The sequence below is a fragment of the Berghia stephanieae genome, chromosome 5 (assembly GCF_034508935.2).
Source record: "Berghia stephanieae isolate SIO BIC M18660-M18661 chromosome 5, UCSD_Bste_1.3, whole genome shotgun sequence".
Classification (NCBI taxonomy): domain Eukaryota; kingdom Metazoa; phylum Mollusca; class Gastropoda; order Nudibranchia; family Aeolidiidae; genus Berghia; species Berghia stephanieae.
In genome coordinates this window covers 22,989,672-23,017,171 of record NC_088364.1, presented here as the reverse complement: position 1 = coordinate 23,017,171, position 27,500 = coordinate 22,989,672, and the positions used below count along the sequence as shown (strand labels likewise).

Sequence of the window (27,500 nt, the reverse complement as noted above, 5' to 3'; positions counted from 1 at the left end):
CCATTCCTTTTTGTTGTTTATTTGAGCTATTGGTAAATGCTTTTCTGCAGTTGTTTTGACACACTTTTGGAATATATCAAATTGTTTTTCACATTTTTCGTTATCAGGTTCACTTTGGCTTTTATCATGAGTGCAGTTTCAAATTCTTCTCTCATTTTTGTTTATATGCCATTGTCTTTGCATAACCTGTAATCCCTCTTTATTCTACCAGCTGTTCTCTGAATAGCTTTAAACTTTATCCTTACTGTACAAACAACTGGGACATGGTCACTGTCTACATCGGCGCCTGGGTAGGTTTTGCAATTTAATATGCCATTTCTGAATCTTGATGATACTGCTCTAAAGTCTATCTGGTTCCTTGCTCTGTCCCGTGGTGATTGCCATGTCCAGGTTCTTCTTGGGTGTTGTTGAAACCAGGTGTTTGAAATCATTAATTTATTGTTCTACACCAATCTGCCCAGATGTTTCCTCGTTCATTTCTGTCTCCGAGTCCATGTGGTCCGATTATGTCACCATCTCTGCCTCTGCCAATCTTAGCATTTAGGTCCCCCATTACCATAAGGACTTCTTGTGATTTACAGATTCGTTTTGCTTTGTCTAGTGAATGGTAAAACTCTGTCATATCTGCATCTGTCGCCTCTTCTGTTGGTGCATAAACTTGAATAATATTGGTGTCAACTACAGGTCCTCTTAGCTTAACCAGCAAAACTCTGTCTGAGATTGCTACGTGCCCTTTGTAAAATTTGGTTGATTGTTGGTCTAAGATCATCCCTAATCCTTTTTCGAAAGAGGTTCCACCACTCCATATGATCTTATATGTCGTGTTGTTTTCTTGTTTTGACATGGTTCCCTGCTCTTTCCATCTCATCTCTGCCAGGCCAAGAATATTTATTTTGAGCCGTTTCATTTCTTTTAGAATGTTGTTTAGTTTTCCTTTTTGGGCACAGGTCCTGACATTCCATGTCCCAATTTTGGTTTTGTCACATTTGTTAAATTTATTTCGCCTAGTAACTGGCTGACGGTTCGGTGTGACCTGACGAACATCACGCTCCCAACCGAGCGAGGCAGCAGTCTTCCGTGAAAACGTGCTCCCCTTTACGCTGTCACCGTTTAACTTTTTGGACTTATTCATGTAGTTAACCCGGCAAAGTTACAAGAATGGTTTGTGCCTATTCTTGTCGCCCTCTGCAGTTAGCCAGCTTGACCTGTTACCGTTCGACACCACGAGGAGGTTGCAGTAGGGCTTGATGATGATCTATCTTTGCAGACTTGGCATCATCCATTTGTCGAATATATATATATATATATATATATATATATATATATATATATATATATATATATAATATGTGCGTGTGTCTGTGTGTGTTGGTGTGTGTGTGAGTGTGTGTGTGTATATTTCTAATAGGATGCGCGTGAGCTTGTGTTCATGAGTTTTACTTAAGCGCTTCGAAGCTTCGGCCTAAACGCAACATAAATGTACACTTATTATTATTATAAAACAATAAGAGTTATTAGTGGCCATTGAAGCAGTGTTTGTGTAGATGGTAAGTAATAGATTCTTAAGTTATTAAGACTGGATCAAAATGGAGATAAGGTTAGCGACTTTTATATATATTTTTTTTAATTTGGAAAGTGATTTAAATTTAAGATTAAAATAAAAGCAAATAAAGAGATGAATGTTGTTTTCTTTCTGTCTTATTTTGATGAGGTTTGCGATAACTCTATTTGTAGAAAAATTGTCTCTCAAGCAAGGGAGTCAATCAAAAATGATTGGGTGGCTAGGCCTTTAAGCCTTGCCAAAAAATTACGTTTTTAACAGCATCGTATCTAAAGGGTAGCAAACAATTGTACTGTCCATTCAATAACACAGGAATCAGGTTAGACCTTCAATTTGTCAAACAGTCAAGAAAATTACACTTCAACTGAAATTGAAATATATTTAAAGTAGACGTTTAAAGATAAAAATGAAAAGCGTTTTGAATCGATGAACACCAACGAAGAAACAAAGTCCTGAATAATTATTCTCTTTCCCTTCGTGGACATTTTGCACGTCTGATAACTGAACGCAGTTATGGGCTTTTTGTTGTTCGTGTAAGGACTTGGATTACCGAACTTGCAAATAATATATTCACGGTGACGAACCTCTATCCCTCCCTACCCTTGCATTTAATCAGTTTGAATATGTCCCAACTCCAGCAACGACACAGTAAAATACTGAGAGGCAAATAAATCGACATGCAGGGAGAACGCTTCCGGTGAAGTGTCTCGTGCCGCTTTCATTTGGAGGAAGCTTAGGCGTCCTTAAAATGACGAAGCATGCTTTAATTCGAAGTAGACATAAAACAAAAACTTCCATAATAAATGAAATTTAATGATTTATTTACCAAGATTAGTCATGATATTGGAACACCACTCGATTCTGCAGCGTCATTTACCGTTATATTAGAAAACGGTAGGGGCTGCCTGTGATTGTGAAAATACTAACGAAAGAGTGAAAATGGAGGGGCTTCGTATAGGAACGATACAGACAATGGACGTTTCGGGTGCAAACCCTTCGTCAGCACAACAATACATAAATTAACGTGGAAAACAAATAAAATAAAAGTACTAGAAGTAGTCGTAATAATAATGATGATGATGATAATAATAATAATAATAGTAATAATAATAATAATAATAATAATAGTAATAATAATAATAATAACAATAATAATAATAATAATATTAATAATAATAATGATGATGATGATGATATAATAATAATAGTAATAATAATAATAATAATAATAATAATAATAATAATAATAATAATAATAATAATAATAATAATAATAATAATAATAATAATAATAAGAAGAAGAAGAAGAAGAAGAAGAAGAAAGAAGAAGAAGAAGAAGAAGATAGTAGTAGTAGTAGTAGTAGTAGTAGTAGTAGTAGTAGAAGTAGTAGTAGTGGAAGTAGTAGTAGTAGTAGTAGTAGTAGTAGTAGTAGTAGTAGTAGTAGTAGTAGTATCTCTCTCTCTCTCTCTCTCTCTCTCTATCTATCTATCTATCTCTATATCTCTTTCTCTCCCTAAGAGACACAAAGACAGGTACATTCAAATACACACAAACACACACACACACAAACACACACACACACACTTAAACACACAAACGATTACATCCATGACCATGGCCGCCGATTAATCACATCGCCTCCCCTTCCAGTCTATTTTCCAATACTAGTGGAGAGTTGTGGGGAAATAAAGGCTATTACGAAAAGGCACTCAACTATTTCAAAAATTATTCTAGATACTGTATTATAGAAATTAAGATAGATTGAAACAAATCTTTCGAGTTTAAGCTGTTTAAATCGGCCTGTTAATAAAGTATGTATGTGCGCGCAAATGAGTCTGGCAACAGGGAGGCCAGATGGCGATTCCCAATGCCAAATAGACTGATCATTATGCACTAACAGATTTCTAAATGATCTTCTGAGTCAATGGGTAGATTGTCCTAAGAAACCTTTACAAGTTAACCCTATCTCAATCTGCAAATAATAGTAATATAACTTTAGATTTGCCAGTAATCCCGTGCTCGTTGACACACATTCAACATAGGCCGCACGGGACAATTTTAACCCCCGACCCTAATTTTAACAATTGATTTTCATATACTGATAAGTCAGTCATTCAGGACTAATGAATATTTGCTTACTCACTTCCCCAGTCAAAATTCTGTTCTTTCCTTGTACATATCGTTCTACCCCTCATGTCTTTATGTGCATTTCAAAAGATAAACTTTAAAATTTGTAATTTAAGCGCTTAGAGTCTAGTGTCTCGGAGTTATAACGCTATATCAGTTTTCAGCATTATTATTTTATTATTATTAATAAAGAAAGATCTAAGTTTCAAATGGTCCCACTGAATAGAATTTAGGCGAATAATCGCACAAAAATCTATTAGTCTATTTAAAAAGGCAAAACATTGACAATTCTGACAAGGATTACCTGATCTATTGTTATGGGTCTCATTTTGATGTCAGATTCTTAATTCTAACTTCTTTTCGTGTCAGGTGGCATAAAAGATCTACTGTTTCCTTTTTACCACCTTAATTACTGTATTCCTCGCCTAGTCTTCCAACTTGCAGCATTTGTTGTTCTTTTAAAACTCCACCGCCAGGTGATCTTGGGTCTGCCGTGATTTCTTTTTCCCTCTGGCGCCCACCTTAGTGTCGTCACACAGTCATTATCCAATTCTGTTCTTAGTATGTGGCCGATGTATTTCCGTCTCTTTCTTCAGACTTCATCACTCATTGTCCTCATTCTTGTTCTTTCTAATACATCATCGTTGCTTATCTAGTCCAACCATTTTATAAGCAACATTCGTCTCAGACATCTGGAGCTAATGCTATTATTATAATGTTACTCTCTGATTGCTTCTCTAAGTCTATTCGTTTCTCCAATACATTGCAGATAATTTCACCGAGGATTGGAAATCCAGTTGCCAATGTCATTATTTAATGACATGATTTCAAATCAATACATCCAGAATGAGACATATACCCATACACAAGGATCATCGATAATGGCTTACGGCTCAGAGAATTGGATTTCCAACAAATATTTCAAGGATTATTATCACGTGATGAAATGGCTATCCCTATTTACCGTTATATCCTTACTAGGAGGAACAGAATCTACTGTCAGAGGTGGGTCATGTTTGAAAACCTATGTTAATTTTGCTGATTGACAAAATATTTAATTGTTGTCGGTGTTTTCAATTAGAGCTTAGTATTCAGTATACCTGTGAAACTACTTCATACACATTGTAGAAACTAGATTATACAATAAATTGTGTGTAACCTATATTTTGAGTGTGTGTGTGTGGGGGGGGGGGGCAGGTTCTGTAACGATGCACAAATTGAGGATTAATATAAGTGCATAAACGTATAAAGAAGAGAATCTGTATATATATATATATATATATATATATATATATATATATATATATATATATATCGGGTACTAGAAAAAAGCCCGGAAAATTGTAGAAGGCAGCCAGACTATAAATGATGCTAGGTTTAGAATATAACCGCAATGAAACCATTTTATTGAAATTTACATCTACACCATTTTTCAAGAAAGTAAGTTGAAAAACGTTAACTCTACTATTGTTTTAATAACATTTGTCATATCGAAAGTTTAGCAAATAATTTTCATTTTTTGATGTCATTTTTCCCATATTGGTTTATGACAATGCGTAGCCTTTTGACTCGTGATCCAATTGATTTTCTAATGTCTAGAATAGTGATTCAATTTAATGCATTATCTCAGGCTTTATCCCTAGTAGTAGTCTGCTATACAGCAAGACAGGGCAACGCCCAAGCCACACTGCTTAAAAATCAAACGAATGTTTGGAAAACTTTTGATATCGGGTCTTTATCGACTTTGATATAACCGGCACAGTTTCTTAACCAATAAAGACTTTTCAATTAAACTTGGTATGTCCTAAGTTAAGGGCGTGTTTCTGTTGTTTGTAAATTTTCAATTGTTTCTGATTACTGATTCGCACTGAAACGTCTTACTGGGTGCAAGAAGAAAAAAAGGAAAGTTTAGAAGCCTGTAGGCAATAGACTATAATACTATGCTGGTCTAAAATTTGACTATAATCAAACCTATTAATTGAAATTTATGTACACAACAGTCATAAAGCAAATTGAGGGATGGGCAAATCACATCAGTTTCAATAAAATATGTTGAAAAATGTTATTTCACAATTGTTTCAATACACACACCGCGCAAATGCCATATCGAAGAATTGGGACCTAATTATCAAATGTTGATAACGTGATTTGCCGATCCTTCAATTTTACTTTATGACTATTCCATCTCATCTCCCCCCCCCCCCCCAATTGATTTTCTAACTCTTTAATAGTGAATAGATCCCATGCATTAGAATTTACTCTTTTAACTTTGTTACCACGTAAAACACATTTATAAACCATTAATAACCAAATGATGTAGTCCATTGGATTCAAGTCAGGGTTCATTGGAGGCCGTATCTTTGGAAACAAATCATATTTGACTTCTGCTCGTTTAAAAAATATTGTAACATTGTTAGGAGCAATAAAACATATTCCAGATTCTATCCCAATCCGTCATTGTTTTTAAACTAGACGGGGAATTTCTCCCACTATATTGGTAAAACAAGACGCACGTTTAGAAACCTTTGGTATCCTGGTATTTAAACGACTTTGATATAACCAGCAAAGCTTCTTAACTAATAAAGCATTTTCATATATTATTAAACTTGGCAAGTATTATACTTAAAGGCGTTTTTCGTGATGCTTATTAATCTTCAAATATTTCTGATGTCTACTTCGTATTAAAATAACGTCTTCATTATTTTCCGGGTTGTTCCGTACCCTATACATACTTTGTATATATGAAATGCGACAAATAAAACCACACTGTGAAAATCAAAAGAAACAAAAGAACAAAAAACATAAACAGAAATAAAACAAAACATGAATAAGAATAGCAAAACTTAGTGAAAATAGCAAATGTTTTTTTCTAGTCACGCTCAATAGAAGTTTTTTTTTTAAATTGTGTAGTTTTCTTTCTGGTTTTTTTAGGAGGTGGGGGGGGGGGCAAATATTCATAGATTATTGTTTCTTTTAATAAAATACCCTTTCATATACCGACATATGTTTTTCTATCATGCTGCCATCACACAATATTGATGTCATTCAACCCCCCCCCCCCCCCCCCCCCCCAAAAAAAAAAGTGTCTTTTTCAAATTGTTATTTGGCACAGAAATGTCAACGTATCGTGAAAACAGTTGGGGGCGGGAGGTATGAAATGTCAATACAGCACCCCATTTGGTGTCTTGTAATTCTATTATAATGTTTTCCCGCTCAGCGCCTTTGTAGCATCAATTTAATCATGCTATCTTAGATAGGGTGTCACGTTAATACCAAGAAAGTATATAAAGGACTGTAGAATATAATGTTCAATAACTTTATTTCAATTCGTGCAGTAGAAAATTCTTTATCAATCGCCGTTAGATGCGTTATTCTCCTTTGAATTCTTCTTTTTCTTTTTCATCATCTTCATCTTTCTCTTCTTCTTCATCTTTGTTTGCAACTTTAACATTTTGAGGACATGCCTCATGCTAAACGATAACCAGCATGGTTTTAGATCAAAGAGATCATGCATTACTTAACTTTTACAGGTGATGGAGGATTTTACCAAGTTAATTGATTTAAATAATTCAAAGTCAATGCATTGTTGTTTATCTTGATTTCCGCAAGGCTTTTGATTCTGTACCTCATGAGAGATTATTCATTTAACTCAAAGCATATGGATTTAAAGGGATTATCTTTAACTGGATTAAAGACTTTCTTAATAATTGAATACAAAGAGTCATTGTCAATGGAGTAGGGTCCGATTTTAAGAATGTAATTAGCGGTGTACCCCAAGGAATCGTATTGGGACCACTTTTATTTCTTTTATATATAAATGATTTACCATGTGGCATACATTCAGCCTGCAAACTGTTTATAGACGATACGAAGATCTATAGTACAACTGAACATCATAACATTCTACAAAATGATATATTTTCACTTTTCAAATGGTCTACAAAATGGCATTTGGATTTTAATGTTTCGAAATGTAAAGTATTACATATAGGAAAAAATAATCCATGTCATAATTATTTTACCGATACTTCTATGTCAAATCTACTTTCTGTTGTGCTTTATGAAAAGGATGTGGGTTTACTTGTGATTCACTTTTGAATTTTGATGTACATATTGATGATTGTGTAAGCCGTGCAAACAGAATGATGGGAATAATATATGGAACCTTTATAAGTCTTGATAAAACCACATTTTTATATTTGTATAAATCGCTCGTTCGACCAATTCTAGAAGACGGAAATTGCATCTGGAGCCCATTGTATAAAAGACAATCTATTAGTATTGAAAGTGTACAGAGGAGAGCTACCAAAAAGATTTATACAATACTGTATTTATCTTATAAGGAAAGGTAAGAATCTCTTGACTCATATCTGCATTGAAATATAGAAGAAGTCGTGGGGGTTTAATTCAGGTTTATAGATTGGTACCACGTCTGGATAGGATAGACTTTTCTGATTTTTTTTTTCATATTCTAATATTACTTTTACTAGAGGGGACAAGTTTAAGATTTTTGTCTCTAGATGCAAAACAAACATAAGACAAAACTGGTTCGGTATTCGTATTGTCCAGAAATGGAACAGTTTGAAATTTGAAACAAAGAATGCAAAATCTATGGATTATTTCAAGGTGTTAGTAGACAAGGAATTATATGATGGGAGATTTGTATATGACGAATAATACTTGTTTGCACTGCTGTTGACATGGCTTTCAATCTTGTATGTATATATTATGCATTATTATATTATTATGGTTATCTTCTATATGCGGGTGTATGTGTGTGCGTGTGTGTGTGTGTGTGTGTGTGTGTGTGTGTGTGCTTTGCATGTCACGGTTAAAGAATATGTTTGTACACCACATATACATGAGTACATTTAAGTTGAAATACTATACCTCGTGTATCATTATTGTAATCTTTAATCAATAGATTTATAATAATAATAATAATAATAATAATAATAATAATAATAATAATAATAATAATAGATCTTTATTGTCCATAAATATGGCAATTTGTCATTTAGTTAAACTTGTTATAATGTTAAACGATAACTAAGATTGAACAGATATTTCACTCCTACTTATTTTCTTCTCTCTCTCTCTCTCTCTCTCTCTCTCTCTCTCTCTCTCTCTCTCTCTCTCTCTCTCTCTCTCTCTCTCTTTCTTTCTTTCACACGTGCGATATACACAACATAAACATATTCATTTCGTTTTCAATTTGTTACGATTGTGGCAATTCGACACCAAAAATTATCATCATTATCAATTGGTCAGTTAATCTTACATTAAATAAATTAATCAGTTAATCAGTCAACGAATCAATCCTTGGTTTTTCTGTACCATATGAAATATTCAAAATTTTTATTGCTGATGGAACGAACGTTGATTTATACTTGTTAGTTCTACATTTAATCTGACAAAACCTTCTCCCAGATGGTAAAAGACTAAATTCATGGTATAAAATATGTTTTTTATTGTTGGTAATTGAGAATGCTTTCCTTTCTATTGCTTTTCCATGAATTCTTTCTACTCTATCAAGAGGATGGTTTATTATTTTTGATATTTATGGCATTACTATAAATATTAAGGGCATTAAAGGGATTTTATCCTATTTTGCCCTATACCATATGTTATGTTATGTTTTATTGCGTTGTTCTTTCACTGGAGATATGAGACTTTCCCATTACCTCAAAGTTGACGATATGAAAGAGTACATAATAACTCAACCCAAATACTGACTATAGCCGTAGTTTACCCGGGTTACGTTTACTCCATGCAAATTATACGCGTAGTATCAAAGCTAATGTTTTTAGTTTTTACACGTTAATGATAGTTGAATAAAACTATCTGTGCACATGCTCATTTTTAATTCATTTTTTACAATTTTGAAAAGTAGCGAAAAACTCTAGGATTGAGTGAGTTAATGACTTCTTGTAATCATTTTGACATTAAGGCTTTTTTCAAAATATTTTTACTTAAGCGCCCTTTTTTCTCGGTTCAAGGTCTAAATCAGTTTTGTAAAAAAAACAACAAAATTATTTGTTATTTGGATTAATAGACTTGACTGCTGTGCTTTGTATATGTTCGATTTCTTGGATTTCTCATTTGTTTGATCGTCCCAGAGCTGCAATATTCTAATGTATGCCCAACCAAGCTTTCCTGCTGCAGTATAAGTGTACATCTGAGGAATTTTAAAGTAGAGTTTGCTTTTATGAAAGTTTTTGCCAATCTCATTTATTGATTATTGCTACTCCTATATTCCCTCTTGCTCACTTATTCTGATATTGGTATTTATATATTGTCTAAGTGGAATGTACGATGTCCGTGTTGATTTAGAATTTTACAACCTTGGAATTTTTTGGTGGACCCCATGCTATTTTGTTTCGACCAGCATTGCAAGCATTTCTATGTTTTGTTTCGTTCTCAGTGTCCGATAGAGAAGGCTGACAACGAAAACAAACTTAGTTGGGTATCTTACATATCGTTTTTGTACATGAAGAATAAGAGGAGGTCGAGAACTTTAACCCGAGGAATACCAAACATTATGAGCCGACTGGTGACACACGGTCAACGACAATTATCTGATTTCAATTGTTCAAGAAGTACATAACTCATTAGAATGTTTTGTTTTTTTATTCCATATCTCCATACTTCTAGTGCCAATGTTTGGTAGTATAATATTTATGATATTTATAATAATGATAATAGTAATAATAATAATATCATAATAATGATGATGATAATAATAAAAATAATAATAATAATAATAATAATAATAATAATAATAATAATAATAATAATAATGATAATAATAATGATAATAATAATAATAATGATACTACTACTACTACTACTACTACTACTACTACTACTACTACTACTACTACTACTACTACTACTACTACTACTACTACTACTACTAATAATAATAATAATAATAATAATAATAATAATAATAATAATAATAATAAGAAGAAGAAGAAGAAGAAGAAGAAGAAGAAGAAGAAGAAGAAGAAGAAGAAGAAGAAACAGCACTTATCAATTCTCTTTACCCAGTCTATACAGGCACTGAGCGCTTAATATTCACATGTAGAAATTAAATAAACAAATACATTAACAAACAGATCATTTATGGAACAGATTTGGAACAAGTGAGATTTTAGATGCGTTTTATTTAAAAGTTTAAAAAGATGATAGTGACCGACGAAATACTGGTGGGGTATTTCAATTTTGAGGGCGGCAAATTAAAATGTTTGATTGCCAAACTTACAAGTCATCTTTCGTTTTACTAATTTGAGCGATTCATCAATCGATCTCAATTAGTAGAGTCACCGTCTAGTGAAAAAATCTCGAGGTGTTTCACGTTCGTGTAAAAGTTTATTTTCTTCACAGTTGGTAAGATTGACATCTTTGAAAATCATTTGGTCGATTGGAATTACAATTAGACCACTTGAAGATCAACCAAAGGTCACCAAAGTTCAAATGAAGTCAATAAAATTTAACAACCAATTACTCGTAAATTATCGATATTTTATAACATATTTAAGAACATAAAAACGTTATTGTTTGTTAAACAAATGTGCACTTTTGTTAATATTCCTTTGATACCATTGATTTGATTGATTTGCCCTTGATTTGATTTATAGATGAATAAAACCATTCCTCTTTTTAAAATAGCATGCGAACCCCACTTTATTTTATGTACAAGTCTAAAAAAAAGTTTACACTTTTGGATGTCAGTAACAACCGTAAAAAGTCACAAGCAAAACAAACAATATTTGATTGAGTTATCGCCCATTATAGTAGAGTCACTGCATCGTGCAAAGACTCGAGTTGTTTCACCTTCCATGTGGAAGTTTATTTTTCTTCAAATTTAGCAAGAGTGATATCTTAGGAACAAATTTGGCTAATTGGAATTTCAATTCGACTTCTTGAAGGTCATCCAGAGGTGAATCAAGTTCAAGGTCAGCTATATTAAACATTTAATTACTACTACTTAATTATATCGAAATTTTATAACATATTTAAGAATATAAAAAACTTTATTATATGTTTAACACATTACAGGTACACTTTAAAAAAAAAAGATTCCCTTTTATTTGTTCGAGTTATTGCCCTTGATTTTATTTTTAGATGAATAAAATGTTCCTCGTTATATAATAACTCGAAAATCACACTTTATCTTCTACTACTCAAATAAAACAGTTTACTGTTTTGATATTCAATAACAAACAAATAAACTTAAAAGCAAAATACATAACATTTGATTGAGTCATCGCCTATTATGGTAGAGTCACTGAACAGTGGAAAAACTCGACTTATTTCACACTTATGTGTAAGTATTTTTTTGTTCAAATTTAGTAAGATCGATATCCTTGGAAAAAAATTGGCCGATTGGAATTTCAATTCGACCACTTGAAGGTCATCCATAGGTCACTCAAGCTTAAGGAAAGCTACATTTAACATTTAATTACTTCTAGCTTTTGATAATATTTTGGGAAATTCCTTTCAATTTGTTTGAGCAGTTGCCCTTGATTTTATTTGTTTGTGGGTATTACTATTCATATTTCAAAGGATATTCTGCTTTATTTAATGCAAATCAAAGAATAAAATTTTCTTATTTGGCTGCCAATCACAAGCGTGTAAGTAAAACTAACATTATTTGACAGACTTATGATCTTTTAAACATTAATACTACAGATCGAGTAATGTCCCATTGAAAACAGCCATATCACGAAGAAAAAGGGTTTAAAAAGACCCCAATGTAGCTGAAAAATAGAAATCTTAAGCAACAAGCAGAGTTTCTTTGAGAAAACGTCTTATATTTTGGATAAACCTGAATAGAAGTGAGCTAAAAGAATATTTAGGTATGTATCATCAACGTTTCCACATGTTTTATCATTGGAGTCAATGTCTCCAATATGATTTATTTTTACTTTATTCTGTATCAGAAAAAACAACTAAGGAAAACATATTTCACAATACTTTTAAGGAAAAGTGCTTTATCAAGAATCTTACATGACTAAATCTAGCACCTAGAGTAGATGCTGGTTGAGACCGTTATAATCCTCTGTCTCTAAAAGAAAGCAGGAAAAGATAAACGAATTCATAGCAGTCGGCAACGTGTGATTGATTTGGTCCAAATGGCAACATTTTTTGATGAGCGCAGACAAAAAAGAACTCTTCAATACATGACTTGCTTGCTTGTGATCGAAAAAGTCAAAGAGGGAAAAGGACTGTATATCACATTTGGAAAGCATCTTTGTAAAGTGATTTCCGTGAGACTATGAAAAGACGAAGAAGAAGACACCCCCATATTGGTGGTCCATATTTTGCAAGGCCTTCAAACAAAATATTCAGACTTAAACAGACCCCGAGATATTGATGTTATTGTCATCTTCTTAGTCCTCAGCATCTTAATGCAACAAGTCCTGCAGCTAATATTTCCATTAAATATTTTTAAAAGTCGAAGAAAGTAATTAATCTGAACAGCATTGCCACATATATTGGCTAAGAGTCTTATAAATTTCTTGTATTGTTTCATGCATTTAGGGGTTCTGTCATCAAATTTGCTTTCAAGTATACAAGGAAGCGATCATGTCGTTAGTTGTCTTAGTTTAGTCATGTTTCTCGCCACAAAACATTGGCAAAAACCATGACGCAATTAAATTTGGAGGGTGGCAGAAGGAGAGGAAGGAAAACAAGGTGCTGGGTGGATAGTGCAAAGGAATGGACAAGGATGTACAACACTAATGAGGAAATCTGACGACAGATCCTGACGTTGTCATCTCTCATGTCTCATCTACGACCACCCCGCACAGGAGAATGAGGTGAGGTGGGTTGAAGTTCACGTTATAACATCCTTACCAAAGCCCTACTGTCTCCTGTTATTCATGGATGCTCCATTACAGATATTAATATCTCAAAGTCTCTATGTGACTATTTGTATGCCAACTACTGCCAACTCTACAATGGTGAAAACAATGAATACAAGATTGATCTGGTGAGGAAGAACATTTTCATCCACAAAACGGGAGACGTTGACAAAATATTTCCAACAAGTGACGTACTGTATCAGCACTTTGAAATGAGTGTTCTTCATTGAGTATTAGGGGCACAATCAACGAGTCATTGATGTCTTGCCAAATCCAAGTAATGCGAATGGAAGAAAGATAATGACAGACTGATTTATGTTTTAACCACGCTGCTTGAAGCCAAATATATCTTCCATCGGTTGTTCCGCTTTCCGATGCAAATGCACGAAGGCAACATCGAACTGCAGGCTGTTTTGTAAATGTCATTATGCAAATTAAACATCTCTCTTATAGGAGAAATCTTGGCCATTTCTTTCCCTACCCGTACATTAATTCTTTATGAATCATTGTTACCAACCAATAATTCCATGGTGTCTCTTAAGTCTGGTTCTTAAACAACGTAAACTGTTTTCAATATGAAAAGGTTATTTTGAATAACTCCGTCGAATTATATTTTGTTTAATATATTTATGATTTATTAATGATTATTCTGTTTCGAAACTTTTGCTGTAGGGGATATCTTTAGATACAATCTCCCCTGAATAGATGGATTATGTCATTAAAAATCTCAGATCTAAATCTAGTACTAGATAACAACACATGCATTTGACGGTCTTAAAGAAAAAAAAAAGAAACACTTATAGTATGGGTAGATATTGTTAAGGTATTTGACATATAAAAATAATTTAAGCGACTTCTTAAGAAAATGAAAAAGGCGAAGATCTCTCACAAAATGTTAGTCTGGGTCATGAACTCCCTGACAAATGAAAAGGAAGGCTCAAGTAGGAACCGGAAGTAGAAGGCCTGATGAGCCGTAATTTACAATACATATTAATCTCTTTAGTAGATGAGCTTTGATTTGTTCTTTTTACAAGTAATAATTTTCTGAATAGTTTTAGTGATATTCCGGAAAATTGTGCTGTTTTTAGAAAGAAGATGTAAATAAATGGTAATAACTCCTTGAAATGATGTATGAATTGAATTATTTTTTCTTAGGTCATATATTTGGATCCTATTAAAGTTTTTTGGTTATTTGCAAATTATCAAATTCTTGATATTTTGGGAGTTCTGAATTTAACCGTAATTTCACATTGTTTGACCTCTATGTCACCCCGGAAAGGTCAGATCCAAGTTTCAATCGGACAAAATTGTTTGTTTTGTTTTTCTGTCTGCTTATATGGCTTATAAAGAAAGTTTAACTTTTACACGAATCCGAAATACCAATGGTCTCAGGGACCCTACTAAATGTTCTTGTTGGAGTATATACGTTTAATAGATAGTTATTATACAAAGGCGACATCTGTGCAAATATATAAACACCAAGATTGTTTTTTTTTTCTTGTTTATTTTTTCAATGAAGCATCTGTCCACAGACATGAAGCTGTCGAAATGGCAATTTGCTGAGGAAAATTTTGATAGTATAAAAACAAGCCTAGCTGCATTATTCTGTACAATATACCCGTTAAAACAATCAAACAAACACACCCGTTAATGTTAGATATTGAGACAAATGTAAGTTAAATTTTAGAAAATAAGACATGTCAGTAATCTTTCTAACACATTTTCCATATTTTTCAGATTACAGTTTAGATAATAGGCTCTACACTATGTAATTGATACGTTTAACTATCAAATGGACGATTTGTATAAAGTAATAATGATTACATGAAACTCCATATGATTTCTAATGGTATATCATATTTACATTCATACTAGAAAAGAAAGAGAGCGGAGAGTAATAGTTGGACATATTTCAATTCATGTCACAAACTCATTGATGTGTGAGTTGGGATGTCAAGAAGATAATTCCATCATTCCTTTGCAACAGACATGTTGGACACAAACTATCAATCATTTTATCAACTTTATTGAGAATTCAGTGAAGCAATGGACGCAGGGTGATTATGGTTTGTTAGCTATTATATTGTTAGGCGGGTGAGATTGATGGATTATATACACACACTCTTTATAATATATATATATATATATATATATATATATATATATATATATTTATATATATATATATATATTATATATATATATATTTATATATTATATATATATATATATATATATATATATATATTATATATATATATATGACTTACTGACTTAAGACCTTCCGCTTCCTGATCATCCGATCGGGACGCCTCGGCTGCCTCTCTAATCATCTGTGTCATTTCCTTCCACAGTTCACGGTCTTTTGCTGTGGATGCTAAGTTCATATGGTCCTCCTTTGATTTTAATTCTTTGTTATTTTGTAGTCGTTTTAGGTCTCTATTGAGGACAGTATAAATTGACGTGGGTGGTCTACCTTGATATTTCTTGGGTCCAGATGGGGTGAAAAAAGTATTCATGGCTTTAATAGCTGGTATATTTTCATCTCTTCTGAGTATATGCCCAAGAAGCCGCCATCTTGCCTCCAGGATTTGAATGGATAAGGGTCATTACATTTTTCATACAGTATTTCATTGCTTATTTTTGTGGGGTATCGCATATTCAGGACTCTTTTCAGTTGTTTTCTATGTAATCTGTCTAATCTTTGCACTTCGGTTCCAGCCAGTGCCCGTATTCCGCAGTTGTATATAAGAACGGATTTTACAAGGGTTGTGTATAATTTGATTTTATTGTTTCATTTTATTTTATCTTTTCTTATCCATATATGTAATAATTTATTTAGTGCAGCCGTCGATAAACTTTTTCTTCTTTCTACATCTTCCTTGTCTCCTATTAATGATCCTACTTTTTTATTTATACTGTGCAGACAAAGACACAAAACATTCATAACAAATGCGAGATCATACGCTGGCACATTAATAACAACAGATCATAGGCTAGTTAAAACAAACTTTGTTATCGAATGGCACAAACAATCAAGAAAACATAGCACAACAATTCATGAACCAAAAATAAATATTACACATATTGTCAACAACTCACGATGTCGTAAACAATACCAGCGACAACTTAATACTGAATTAGACAATTTAACGAACAACAACAACACACCAAACAAAGCATGGTCATGTGTACGAAATGCAATAATAAATACTGCAATTCAAAGTGCCGGGACAACTACAACCAAACGACAAGGCCGTACGTATGTCACCATCATATCTCAATTATCTAACCAACAAAAAGATTTGCGAATAACAATACATAACTCAAAAACACCGCATAAGACATAGAGTAATTGATCTTACCTAGAAAATGCTTTATAAGATGTGCGTAAATCTGTACCATCGTCCCCATGGAAATTGCATATGCAGACGACGTTGACTTTATTGGCCTGTAACAAATCAATGTAAATGACATCCAAAGAGCCTTACAAAATCACCAACTGTACGTTAATAGTGACAGTCACTCACATATTTTTTTGCCGAGACAATTGTTTCTATGCCCTCCATGTCGTCAGTCGGCATATGTCCGTTGTGTGCATTTTTCGGGGGATGTGTGTGTGTTTGTGTGTGTGTGTGGGGGGGGGGGGCTGGAGGTAGACAGAGCGGAGGAGTTTTATTTTGTGCTATTAAGGGGGCTCGATACTAAAAATAGAAAAATCCTTAATTGGGACTATTTGATGAAACTATTGATGTTTATACATCCAGTGTCTTGTAAAAAAAACATTGTTGATAAAATAAATATTTGAAAATCTCTTCCTTACCATGGAAATGATGGCCATCTTGAAAATAAACAAGTCTTTTGGGACTCCACCATTGTATTAATTCTTCTTTGATTTAGATTTTGAAAGTTGATATATAAAGTTTACGCATAGATGTAATTTAATAAATATTCACTCTCAAAATCTTGAAAAAAAATTCTTTGAAAGCTGATTATTATATCCTCACCTATTTGACAATATTTAAAGAAAAAAACATTTTTGAAATCCCCACTCTATTTAATATAAACTAAATCAAAGAAGCCCGCTATTTGAAGTAACATATCAGCTATTTTAGTTCCAAATTTCAAAGCTCTAGCATTAACATTTCAAAATAGTCAAGTCCCAAAAATGTTCACGGTGATTAGATAACAGTTTTGGGATAAACGGAATATTTGTCAGACTTATGTTGGGCAGGGGTTTTGAATTACATTTTTTTTTTACTGTTTCAACAATTCGTTCAGCAAAATAAGGGTTGAAATTAAATAAGGAAAGAGTAAACTGATCAACACAACTTCCAATAATTGATAATTTTCACCCATACTGACCTAATTTGCACTCACAGTGGCATGAGTTCAGATCTTTTGTTTAGGATGTTATGTTCATGGTTGTGTTAAAGCATTTCCAACTTTTCAGTGAGACACGTGTTGCACTTTCTTGTTCCATATCTTTTGACAGTTTCTCATATTATTGTTGTCGTTTTGTTTGATATGTGTTTTCAGTCGTGCGTTGATAATTCTGTGCACATGACTCTGTTTTCATTTTTCGTAGTCGTTTTGTAATTTTTGTATGATCTAGTTTAAAAATAATAATAATAATATAATAATAATAATAATAATAATAATAATAATAATAATAATAATAATAATAATAATAATAATAATAATAATAATAATAATAATAATAATAATGTGTCTGCATATTATTTCACAAAGAAATTCATTAGTATACCAAAGAATACATATTAAGACAACCAGTGCTCTGTACATACAGGCAAGACAGTCTTTCTTGTTATTGATTGGGTGATGAGAACATTAACCAACAGCCATGCAAGAGGACTTGTTTGGCATTGACGACGAGACTTTAAGATTGCCACTTTGCAGATGACATGATACATTTATCGCATACCCAGAAGGACATCCAAAAAAAAACCCACCAAGAATGGATAAGATATCAAGATATGCATGCCTTAAAATCTATCATGGAAAAACAAAAGTCATGAAAGTAAAGATAAAGAGTCAAGTTGACAAAATCCAAGGCAACGATATGGAATCATCTGAGCTGGCTGGCCCAGGACAGATGCCGTATATTCCACCAAAGTACCAAGAGGATAAGAAGAAGTAGAAGACAGTTTTTGACGCAAAATAACTGTGTTCGTTGCATTAAAAGCTGAAGAAAGGTCGACATACAGAATAATAATAATAATAATAATAATAATAATAATAATAATAATAATAATAATAATAATAATAATAATAATAATTATAATAATAATAATAATAATAATAATAATAATAATAATAATAATAATAATAATAATAATAATAATAATAATACTTATTGCATCCCAATAAGGATTTTTTATTGTACAACGTGTTAAAATTTCCACAATAAGATAAATAGATAATGAAAATATGATGTAAGCTTATATATGAACAAGGAGCAGTTCCACAACCAAAGCGGCGCTTTATATGAATAATTTCAACACTTTAAAATAGTTTAAACTGTCACGATAAATTAAAGACTGAAACGATTGCAAAACAATTAAGTAAAAAAGCGAAATAATTATTAAAAATTATTATTGCTTGTTGTTATAAAGCCTAATACTGGACGGCAGAAAAGATTTTCGGTATCTCTCTGTTTTTGTTGAAATAGAGAAAGGGCGACCACTCTTTCCCCACAAAACAACTGATGGTCTTAGTGGATGATGTTGGTCATTTAATATTTTTGTTATTTTGCTAATACAAAATTTCTCGCATAAAAGATCTACGTCGTCAACATCATTTATATAGCATTTAATGGATTTTTTAAAATATTTGAATTTATTTTGTTCCTTTCCACTGCTAAGCAATTGCCTCCCCAAGCTGTTATACAAAATGACAAGACACTTTCGATTACTGCTTAATAAAATAATGTGCAGAGGGTTTTAGCTATTCTAAACTGAGTAAGTTTTGATAGAAAATAAGTACGTCTGCACATCTTATGCTTAATTATTTTCAAGTGTTCATCCCACTTGAGCCTGTCATCAATCTAGTTATACCAAGGTATTTGTAGTGAGGAACTCGCTGGATGAATTGGTCCTTTAATTTAAACGTATCTATCGGTTCCTTTACTCTACTAAAGTCAATCACTAACTTCTTTGTCTTGCTTATAATAATAATAATAATGATAATAATAATAATAATAATAATAATAATAATAATAATAATAATAATAATAATAATAATAATAATAATAATAGATCTTTATTGTCCATAAATATGGCAATTTGTCATTTAGTTACACTTGTTATAACGTTAAACGATAACTGTAACATTGAACAGATATTTCACTCCTACTTATTCTCTCTCTCTCTCTCTCTCTCTCTCTCTCTCTCCTCTCCCCTCTCTCTCTCTCTCTTCCTCTCTTTCTTTCACACGTGCGATATACACAACATAAACATATTCATTTCGTTTTCAATTTGTTACGATTGTGGCAATTCGACACCAAAAATTATCATCATTATCAATTGGTCAGTTAATCTTACATTAAATAAATTAATCAGTTAATCAGTCAACGAATCAATCCTTGGTTTTTCTGTACCGTATGAAATATTCAAAATTTTTATTGCTGATGGAACGAACGTTGATTTATACTTGTTAGTTCTACATTTAATCTGACAAAACCTTCTCCCAGATGGTAAAAGACTAAATTCATGGTATAAAATATGTTTTTTATTGTTGGTAATTGAGAATGCTTTCCTTTCTATTGCTTTTCCAGGAATTCTTTCTACTCCATCAAGAGGATGTTTTATTATTTTTGATGCCTCTTTGATAGATTTTGAAATTTTTGATTTATCTTTAAGTCGGCATCCTCCAAAACATATGGTGCAGCCAAACGCAATTACACTTTTAATCAATGAGTCATAAACTCTTAACATAGTTTTCTTCCTTACTTGAAATGTTCTCAATTTCCTTAGGATGTATAATCTTTGGGCAAGTTTCTTAGATATTATATTAATATGTTGAGAGAAATTGAGGGAACTATCAATGGTTATTCCTAAATATTTAAAATAGTCAACTATCTCAACATCATCTTTACCAATCGCCACACACTTTAAGTCGTTTTTATTTTTTACACCAAACACCTGTTCTTTCGTTTTTTCAGCATTTAATTCAAGCTGATTTTGTTTACACCAATCGGTTATGTTAAGCTCTAGGTTGTGGGCCTTACACCAAGACACACATCTGTCAATTTCTTGTCTATAAGCCACTTCGTTGCCATTTGTTATAAGGCCCTGAAGAGCGGTGTTATCTGCAAACGTTATTAAAGGTACACTTCTACAGTCATTCTTGTATATCGTGAATAATACAAGGGACAATACACAACCTTGAGGAGCACCAGTATTTGTAGTTATATAGGAAGATACAGGAAGATCTGTTTTGTCCTAATTGAACATACTGTTACACCCGACTCAATACCGTTTTGAGACGATGGATGAATAATGCTGCTGCTGCTGCTGCTCTCTCTCTCTCTCTCTCTCTCTCTCTCTCTCTCTCTCTCTCTCTCTCTCTTCATATATATATACCAAGGATTACTATACTGAAAGGATTGACATGTGGAATCTTCAGCCCTCGCTAGAGGGGGTCATTGGTTGGATAACGATTTCAAGCAAAACTACTACTTTTCTGCCTTGGTACAATTTCCTTGAATGCGCAATAATTGATTCTGTTCTTATAATTTCGGTACTTTATAAGAAATTGGTGAATTGGCGACCATAAGTTTTAAATAATATTTCTTATGTCTTGAATGATATGAAAATATACAAAAAGAAGTGAACTATCAACAATTTTACAGGAAAGTATGAACTATTTTTTATACTTATATACTTATACTTTTCTTACAAATTGAGTGATTGGGTTTGTTTTCATTTTTTAAAATCGAAAGTACGAATCTGGTTTCAACTTTCAATTCCTTAATAACTAGATCTATGGCTAATTAATCGAACCAGAATCTTTGAAAAGTGGTAAGTACCAATAATAATTGCGTAATAATTATTATTTAAGAAATGTTTAGAATTAGCATCTGGCTGTAGTTCCTGCAGACGATAGTTTGACCCATTGTCGTGCTTGCTCTGTCGAGTCGCACAGATAGGGTGATCAGCAGACTCGACATCCTGAATCCTGATTCGGATTACTGTTTCTTATTTTATTATGGCCTGTGGCTTTATATTTATATCTTTTTTTTCTTTCTATATGGTTAACTGATAAATATTGACTTTATTGTATTAGTCTAGTATATAAGTCTAGAGGGCCCTTTGCTCATCACGTCAACTTCACAACTTGAACAGTCTTTTCTACTACTAGATAGTCTAGTCATTGCTATAGATAGCTAGACTAGAATAGTTACTGGGTCTGATATTACCATATATGATGGAACTTGGACTCTGAATATATAGGTATGCCCATTACATGGATCTGGTGTTGCTGATATGACTGTCAATCGTATGGGACTATTACTCTGAATATATAGTTTTGACTCATTGATCTGAGACTGTTACAGTTACACTACACTCACCCAGCTCACTCACTCTAATTATCTCTGTGATTATGGAAGGGAATTAGGGATCTGATGCTACTCCACTGACTGAAAGGAATGAACTAAGAGTCTGAATATATAGTTTTGTCTCATTGATCTGAGATGTAACTCTATTAATTAACTCTTGACTACATGGAAGGGAACTATGTATCTGATTCTGATGCTAGTCATTGGCTGTAAGGAATGAACTATAGTATAGTAGTCAGATTTTTTATGAATGGCGCATGTTTTTCTAGTTTTTCTCAGATGTCCCTCTATCAAAAGTTGTAAAACTGTGTGTCAACCTCCGAATCAATTTCTCTTAACTGAATAAAGATTTTGGCCCATATTGTGATGCCATATCACAAAAAAGATTTCTTCTTCACGACCTATAAAAATCTACTTTAAAACCCCTGTCATAAAATTAGAGATTTTACACTGCTAAAAATGTAAACATTTTCGCTCCACAAAGTAAGATGAATTCATCGTTTTTCAAAATAATCTTGTGACACGGTAGTTCCGGCTAGTGGTTATGAGTTCACATCATACTATTTTCCGAATAAAAGCAACACACATTAACTGTTATAAAGTAACAACTTATGTAGTTTGCATCCCATTTTGACTTTGTAATTTATTGCTTTTTATTTACATCACGTCCCAATTACCGAAGACTGATATGAATCTCTAGCTTTAACTCATTTGAACTAGTGTTTAAATACTCAAAATTGTCAAATTAACAATGAATGTTTATATTTAACTTTGAAAAATTGTATCTATGCATGAACGTTTCAAACAGCATTTTAAGTTTTCTTTTAAACCTATAAGCTCTTCAACAATACGATATTATACGGAATCTCTATCGGTTCCTCTCTCGTAAAGCTGCGAAAAGAAGACCACTTTTATCTATCGATAAGTCGTTAATTAAAGAGGACAGCTATGGAATTGGAAATTCACAATCAACCCTGAGTTTTGCATGTTATTGTTGTTGAACACAAGCACATATTTGTGGAAACATTGTATCATAAATTGATGAATTTCTACTTTTGACTGGTCTACATTAAATTTATGTAATCCTCTTTGGCATGAATAACAAGCTATTTCTCAAAAAATTGAAATCAAAATAATGTTGGAAGTGTGTAATGTTCACTTTCATTTGTATTCATCAATAACGTATATATTGATTGTTATAAAATGTAAACATGTCTGTCGTTCCTTCATATTCGGATTCTGTACGAACATCATATAAGTTTCAATTAACTGAACATTCCATTTTAACAAATTCTTTCAAAATGGATAAGCGGAAAATCATATTTTTGACACTATAATCATATTTGGGTTCCGATCCTTACTAGTTATCGATTTTAATATAGCTTTTAAAATTCGTGAAAAAAATATTTTTTATTTGGACAAAATGAACCAAAGGTTCATACAAGTTTTTGCAGCTGTACATTGTAAACAGCTGAGAAAAAGAAGAAAAAGATGCGCCACTTATTAAAAATCCGACTATTGTACTCTGAATATATAGTTCTTGTCTCATTGATCTGATATGTTACTTTATTAATTACTCTGTGACTATGGAATGGAATGGAACTATGAATCTTATGCTACTCCATTGACTATATGGAATGAACCAGTACTCTGAATGTTTTGCCTCACATGAACTTTTGCCTCTTGTGGGTCTGATGTTCATGGACGTGAGTTGTTAGCAAATTCAAGATGGGGAAAATTGTGGTGTTGCGAATTGCAATGGTAACTACAATAAAGCCAACAAATTTGTGTTCAGATTGCCTAAAGAGGAACCAGAACGGGAAACATAGTTAAACAAACTCCCTCCTCATGATGATATTGAACCACAACCGACAGAATTTGTTATTTGTGAAAGACATGGGTCTGCAGGCGTTCCAATGAAAATTCTACCTGGCAGACCGATCGTCCCTTATAGGGATGAAATAGTGTTCAAAAAATTTAAAAATTAATAAATTCGAGAGATCCTAATTACAACTACGATATAAGTAGCGCACCCCTTAGTCGATATTTTGGTATTCATCTTTTTCTTGGGATCATCCTCCGCAGATTACCTCCCTTTGTTGATAATTTACATCTCCTTTCCCCTTCATCTAATTGTTTACCCTCATCTTCATCATCACTTTACATGTACATTCATTAATCAAGCTTCTAAATAAATCATCCTGAATCATTGACTATTCGGGCAGTTTTTAGAATATCTAACTACTCATCCTTTCCCTTTCTTATACAGTGGCTACTCTTATTCACTGCTGATAATAGTAATCATTAAATTTAAATATTTTTTGGACCCAGAATTCACAATCATTCTCTAAAAAGGTAGATCTTGCCGTATAATGCCACTGCTGTTATTTTGGTTTGAATTTTCTAGATTTTTAGTTGGCCCCCACTAGCGGGAGCTGAAGATTCCATAATATGTCAGTCCTTTTAGTATAGTTGTCCTTGATATATACATATATACATATAATATATATAGTAGTAGTAGTAAGCCTCGCAGTCCGCATGACGCTTACTGAGAATTGTGTGATTCAGTCATAGTCGTTGAGTATATCTGCTCTCTCCATCCATGTTGTTATTTGTTTCCATTGGTCACGATCCTGGGCAAGAGTTTTGAGACTGTCGAGATCTTGTTGTGACTTTCGTACGGAGGGCACTGCAATATATTTTTGTTCTTCAGGGATTAATTCGGCCTCATCTGAATCCAGAAATTTCTGATATGTAGAAAGATCCTGGTTCAGGGTAGTTACTATTGATGTTGGTGGTCTCTCTACATATTTGTTGCCATGAAGGAAATATTCTGTCATTGCAGTTTGGGCTAGGAAGTTATCTTCTCGACGAAAGATGTGACCAAATAGCTTCCATTGCTGTTCTTTTACTCTTGTACTCAAGCGTTGGACCCTGTTTTCTTCATAGAGATCAGTATTTGTAATTGTCTCTGGCCAATAGATTCCGATTACGCGAAGTAATTGTTTGCGGTCGTATGAATCGAGACTTTCTAAGTTGTTTTTTTTTTTGTTTAGTTTTTTTTGTGAGGCCCCAGGTTCCACAAATATATGCCAATATCAGAATAATCAGTGACTCGTAAATCTGTATTCGTTTATTCTCACTGATTATGTATTTCTATTCCATAAATGTTGGAGTTGGTTGAATGCATTGGTGGCCAGCTGCTTTCGTTTTCTGATGCCTTCATTTTCGCTGATCAAATTGCCTAGTTTATGTACACTTTTCCATTCATTTAAATTTCTGTTGATTTTTGTATATTCTGTTTTGGATTGATTCATTTTTAGATTCCATGCTTCTAGGATAGTTGATATTATTGGCGTGTATATTTTCGCTTGATGTTCTGATTCAAAGATCAGGTATGTATCATCTCCGTATATCAATTCACGAGTGATCTTCTTTATTGGTGGTAATTTTGGTCTTAGATCTTTCATGGCCGATTAGAGGTATATCGTGAATAGAATTGGACTCAAGCTGTCTCCTTAAGGGGATCCAATTGACGTTGATATTGTTGTTAATTCTCTGCTGGATTCAAATTGAAATGTAGTATTTGATAATAGGTATCTTACCGGGTAGCGGGGCAGTTTGTCTGTCAAAGGATAGTAAGGCGATCCTTCCCTCCGTTAGCCTGTGGTAGACCCTTGGGCAAGGTCGAGTAACCACTTAGCCTCCCTACCAGGGTTACATGAAGTCACGGCATGCAGGTGATGGGTAGGAGAGGGGAGCAGCCAGGAGAGTCCATGGAACTGGTCAACTCTCCACAGCGTTAGGCAGAGGATACCATTAGGTACAATGACTGAGGCTAACCGCCCAGTATGGGAACTGCACTCACAGACATTAATTGCAGCCTAATGTGAGTAAAAGTCTGCAAAGTAATATCATGTCACAAAACATAGTATGTCCTCACAACAGCGTGCATGGGGATCAGCACTGTAGTGCGATCAACTCGCTCGGTAGGGAAAGCATGCGCAGCAGGTGGTTCCAGACCGTCATAAGCTTGCAACTTCATTTAAAAAGTAGGAACTTGGAACGTGCGATCAATGTTCCAAGCAGGAAAATTGGAAAACGTTTTACAAGAAATGAACCATATGGCAATTAACTTCTTAGGGATTTCAGAAATGAGATGGAAGGGAGCCGGTTCCATGATCTGTAATGGATGTAAAGTATTCTACTCTGGTGGTGAAACTCACGAACACGGAGTCGGTATTATACTCGATCCAGAAACATAAAAAATTATGAAAGGCCATGAAAATATTTCCAACAGAATCATTGCGGTAAAATTGCAAGGGAAGCCGTTTGACTTGGGTATAATCCAGGCGTATGCTCCAACAACAAGTCATATCGATGAAGAAATAGAAGAGTTTTACAAAGACTTATAGAAAGCCTGGCAACTCTTTGGATCTCAAGACATCCAGGTTGTAATCGGAGATTTTAATACCAAAGTTGGGGACAGAAAAATTGAAGATGTTGTTGGATCACATAGTTTAGGACAGATCAATGAAAGAGGAGAGAGGCTAATAGAATGGTGCAAAACGCATGACATGTTCATCAGCAACACATGGTTTGATAATCACCCGAGGAGGAAATGGACTTGGATGAGCCCTGGAGACCAGACGCGTAATCTGATTGATTACATTATCGTACAGAAACGGTTCAGAAACGCCGTTCAACAGACAAAATCAATGCCTGGGGCAGACTGCAACAGTGACCATATACCAGTGGTAGGTAGAATAAAATTAAAGATGAAAAAACTCAAAAGATCTAAAACACAAACAAAATTTCACATTGAATATCTAAACACCAATGACAAACTAAAAGAACAGTTTTCTGTATCTGTAAAAAATAGATATGATGTACTTAGTAAAACATCACAGTTGGAAGAAAAATATCTCGCATTCAGGAACTCTATCACTGACTCACTCGAGGAACACATTCCTAAAGTAACTAAGAAGAAACAAAAGAAATGGATAACACAGGAATTATTGGATCTCATGGAAATGAGGAGATGTGTTAAGGGAAATGAGGCAATGTATAAAAACATAAATAAAGAAATAAAGAAAAGATGTAATGAGGCAAAGGAAGCCTGGCTGAATGAGCAATGTGAAAACAAATAGAAAGAGCTGAATATTCAAAAGACCCAAAATCCTTCCACAACACGATCAAAGAAGTGAACAGGAAGAGTAAATGTACACAAACAGGCTGCATTAAGGCTAAAGATGGTACAGTGCTGATGGATAAAAACAGCATATTGCAACGTTGGTCGGAATACATCGAGGAGCTGTTCCATGATGAAAGAGGGAACAAACCGCAAATGCATAACTC

The 27,500-nt window shown here is 33.4% G+C and overlaps 1 protein-coding gene across 1 annotated transcript in view; it reads left to right on the top strand.

Moving 5' to 3' along the window:
• The window catches only part of LOC144972613 (neuronal acetylcholine receptor subunit alpha-10-like), a 130,352-nt gene that overhangs the window by 9,103 nt on the left and 93,749 nt on the right, over positions 1-27,500 (top strand). Inside the window, exon 2 of the mRNA XM_078914047.1 lies at positions 4,459-4,694. Coding sequence (XP_078770173.1) covers positions 4,493-4,694 — 202 coding nt within the window. The 5' untranslated portion in view covers positions 4,459-4,492. The remainder of the gene's footprint in view (positions 1-4,458; positions 4,695-27,500) is intronic.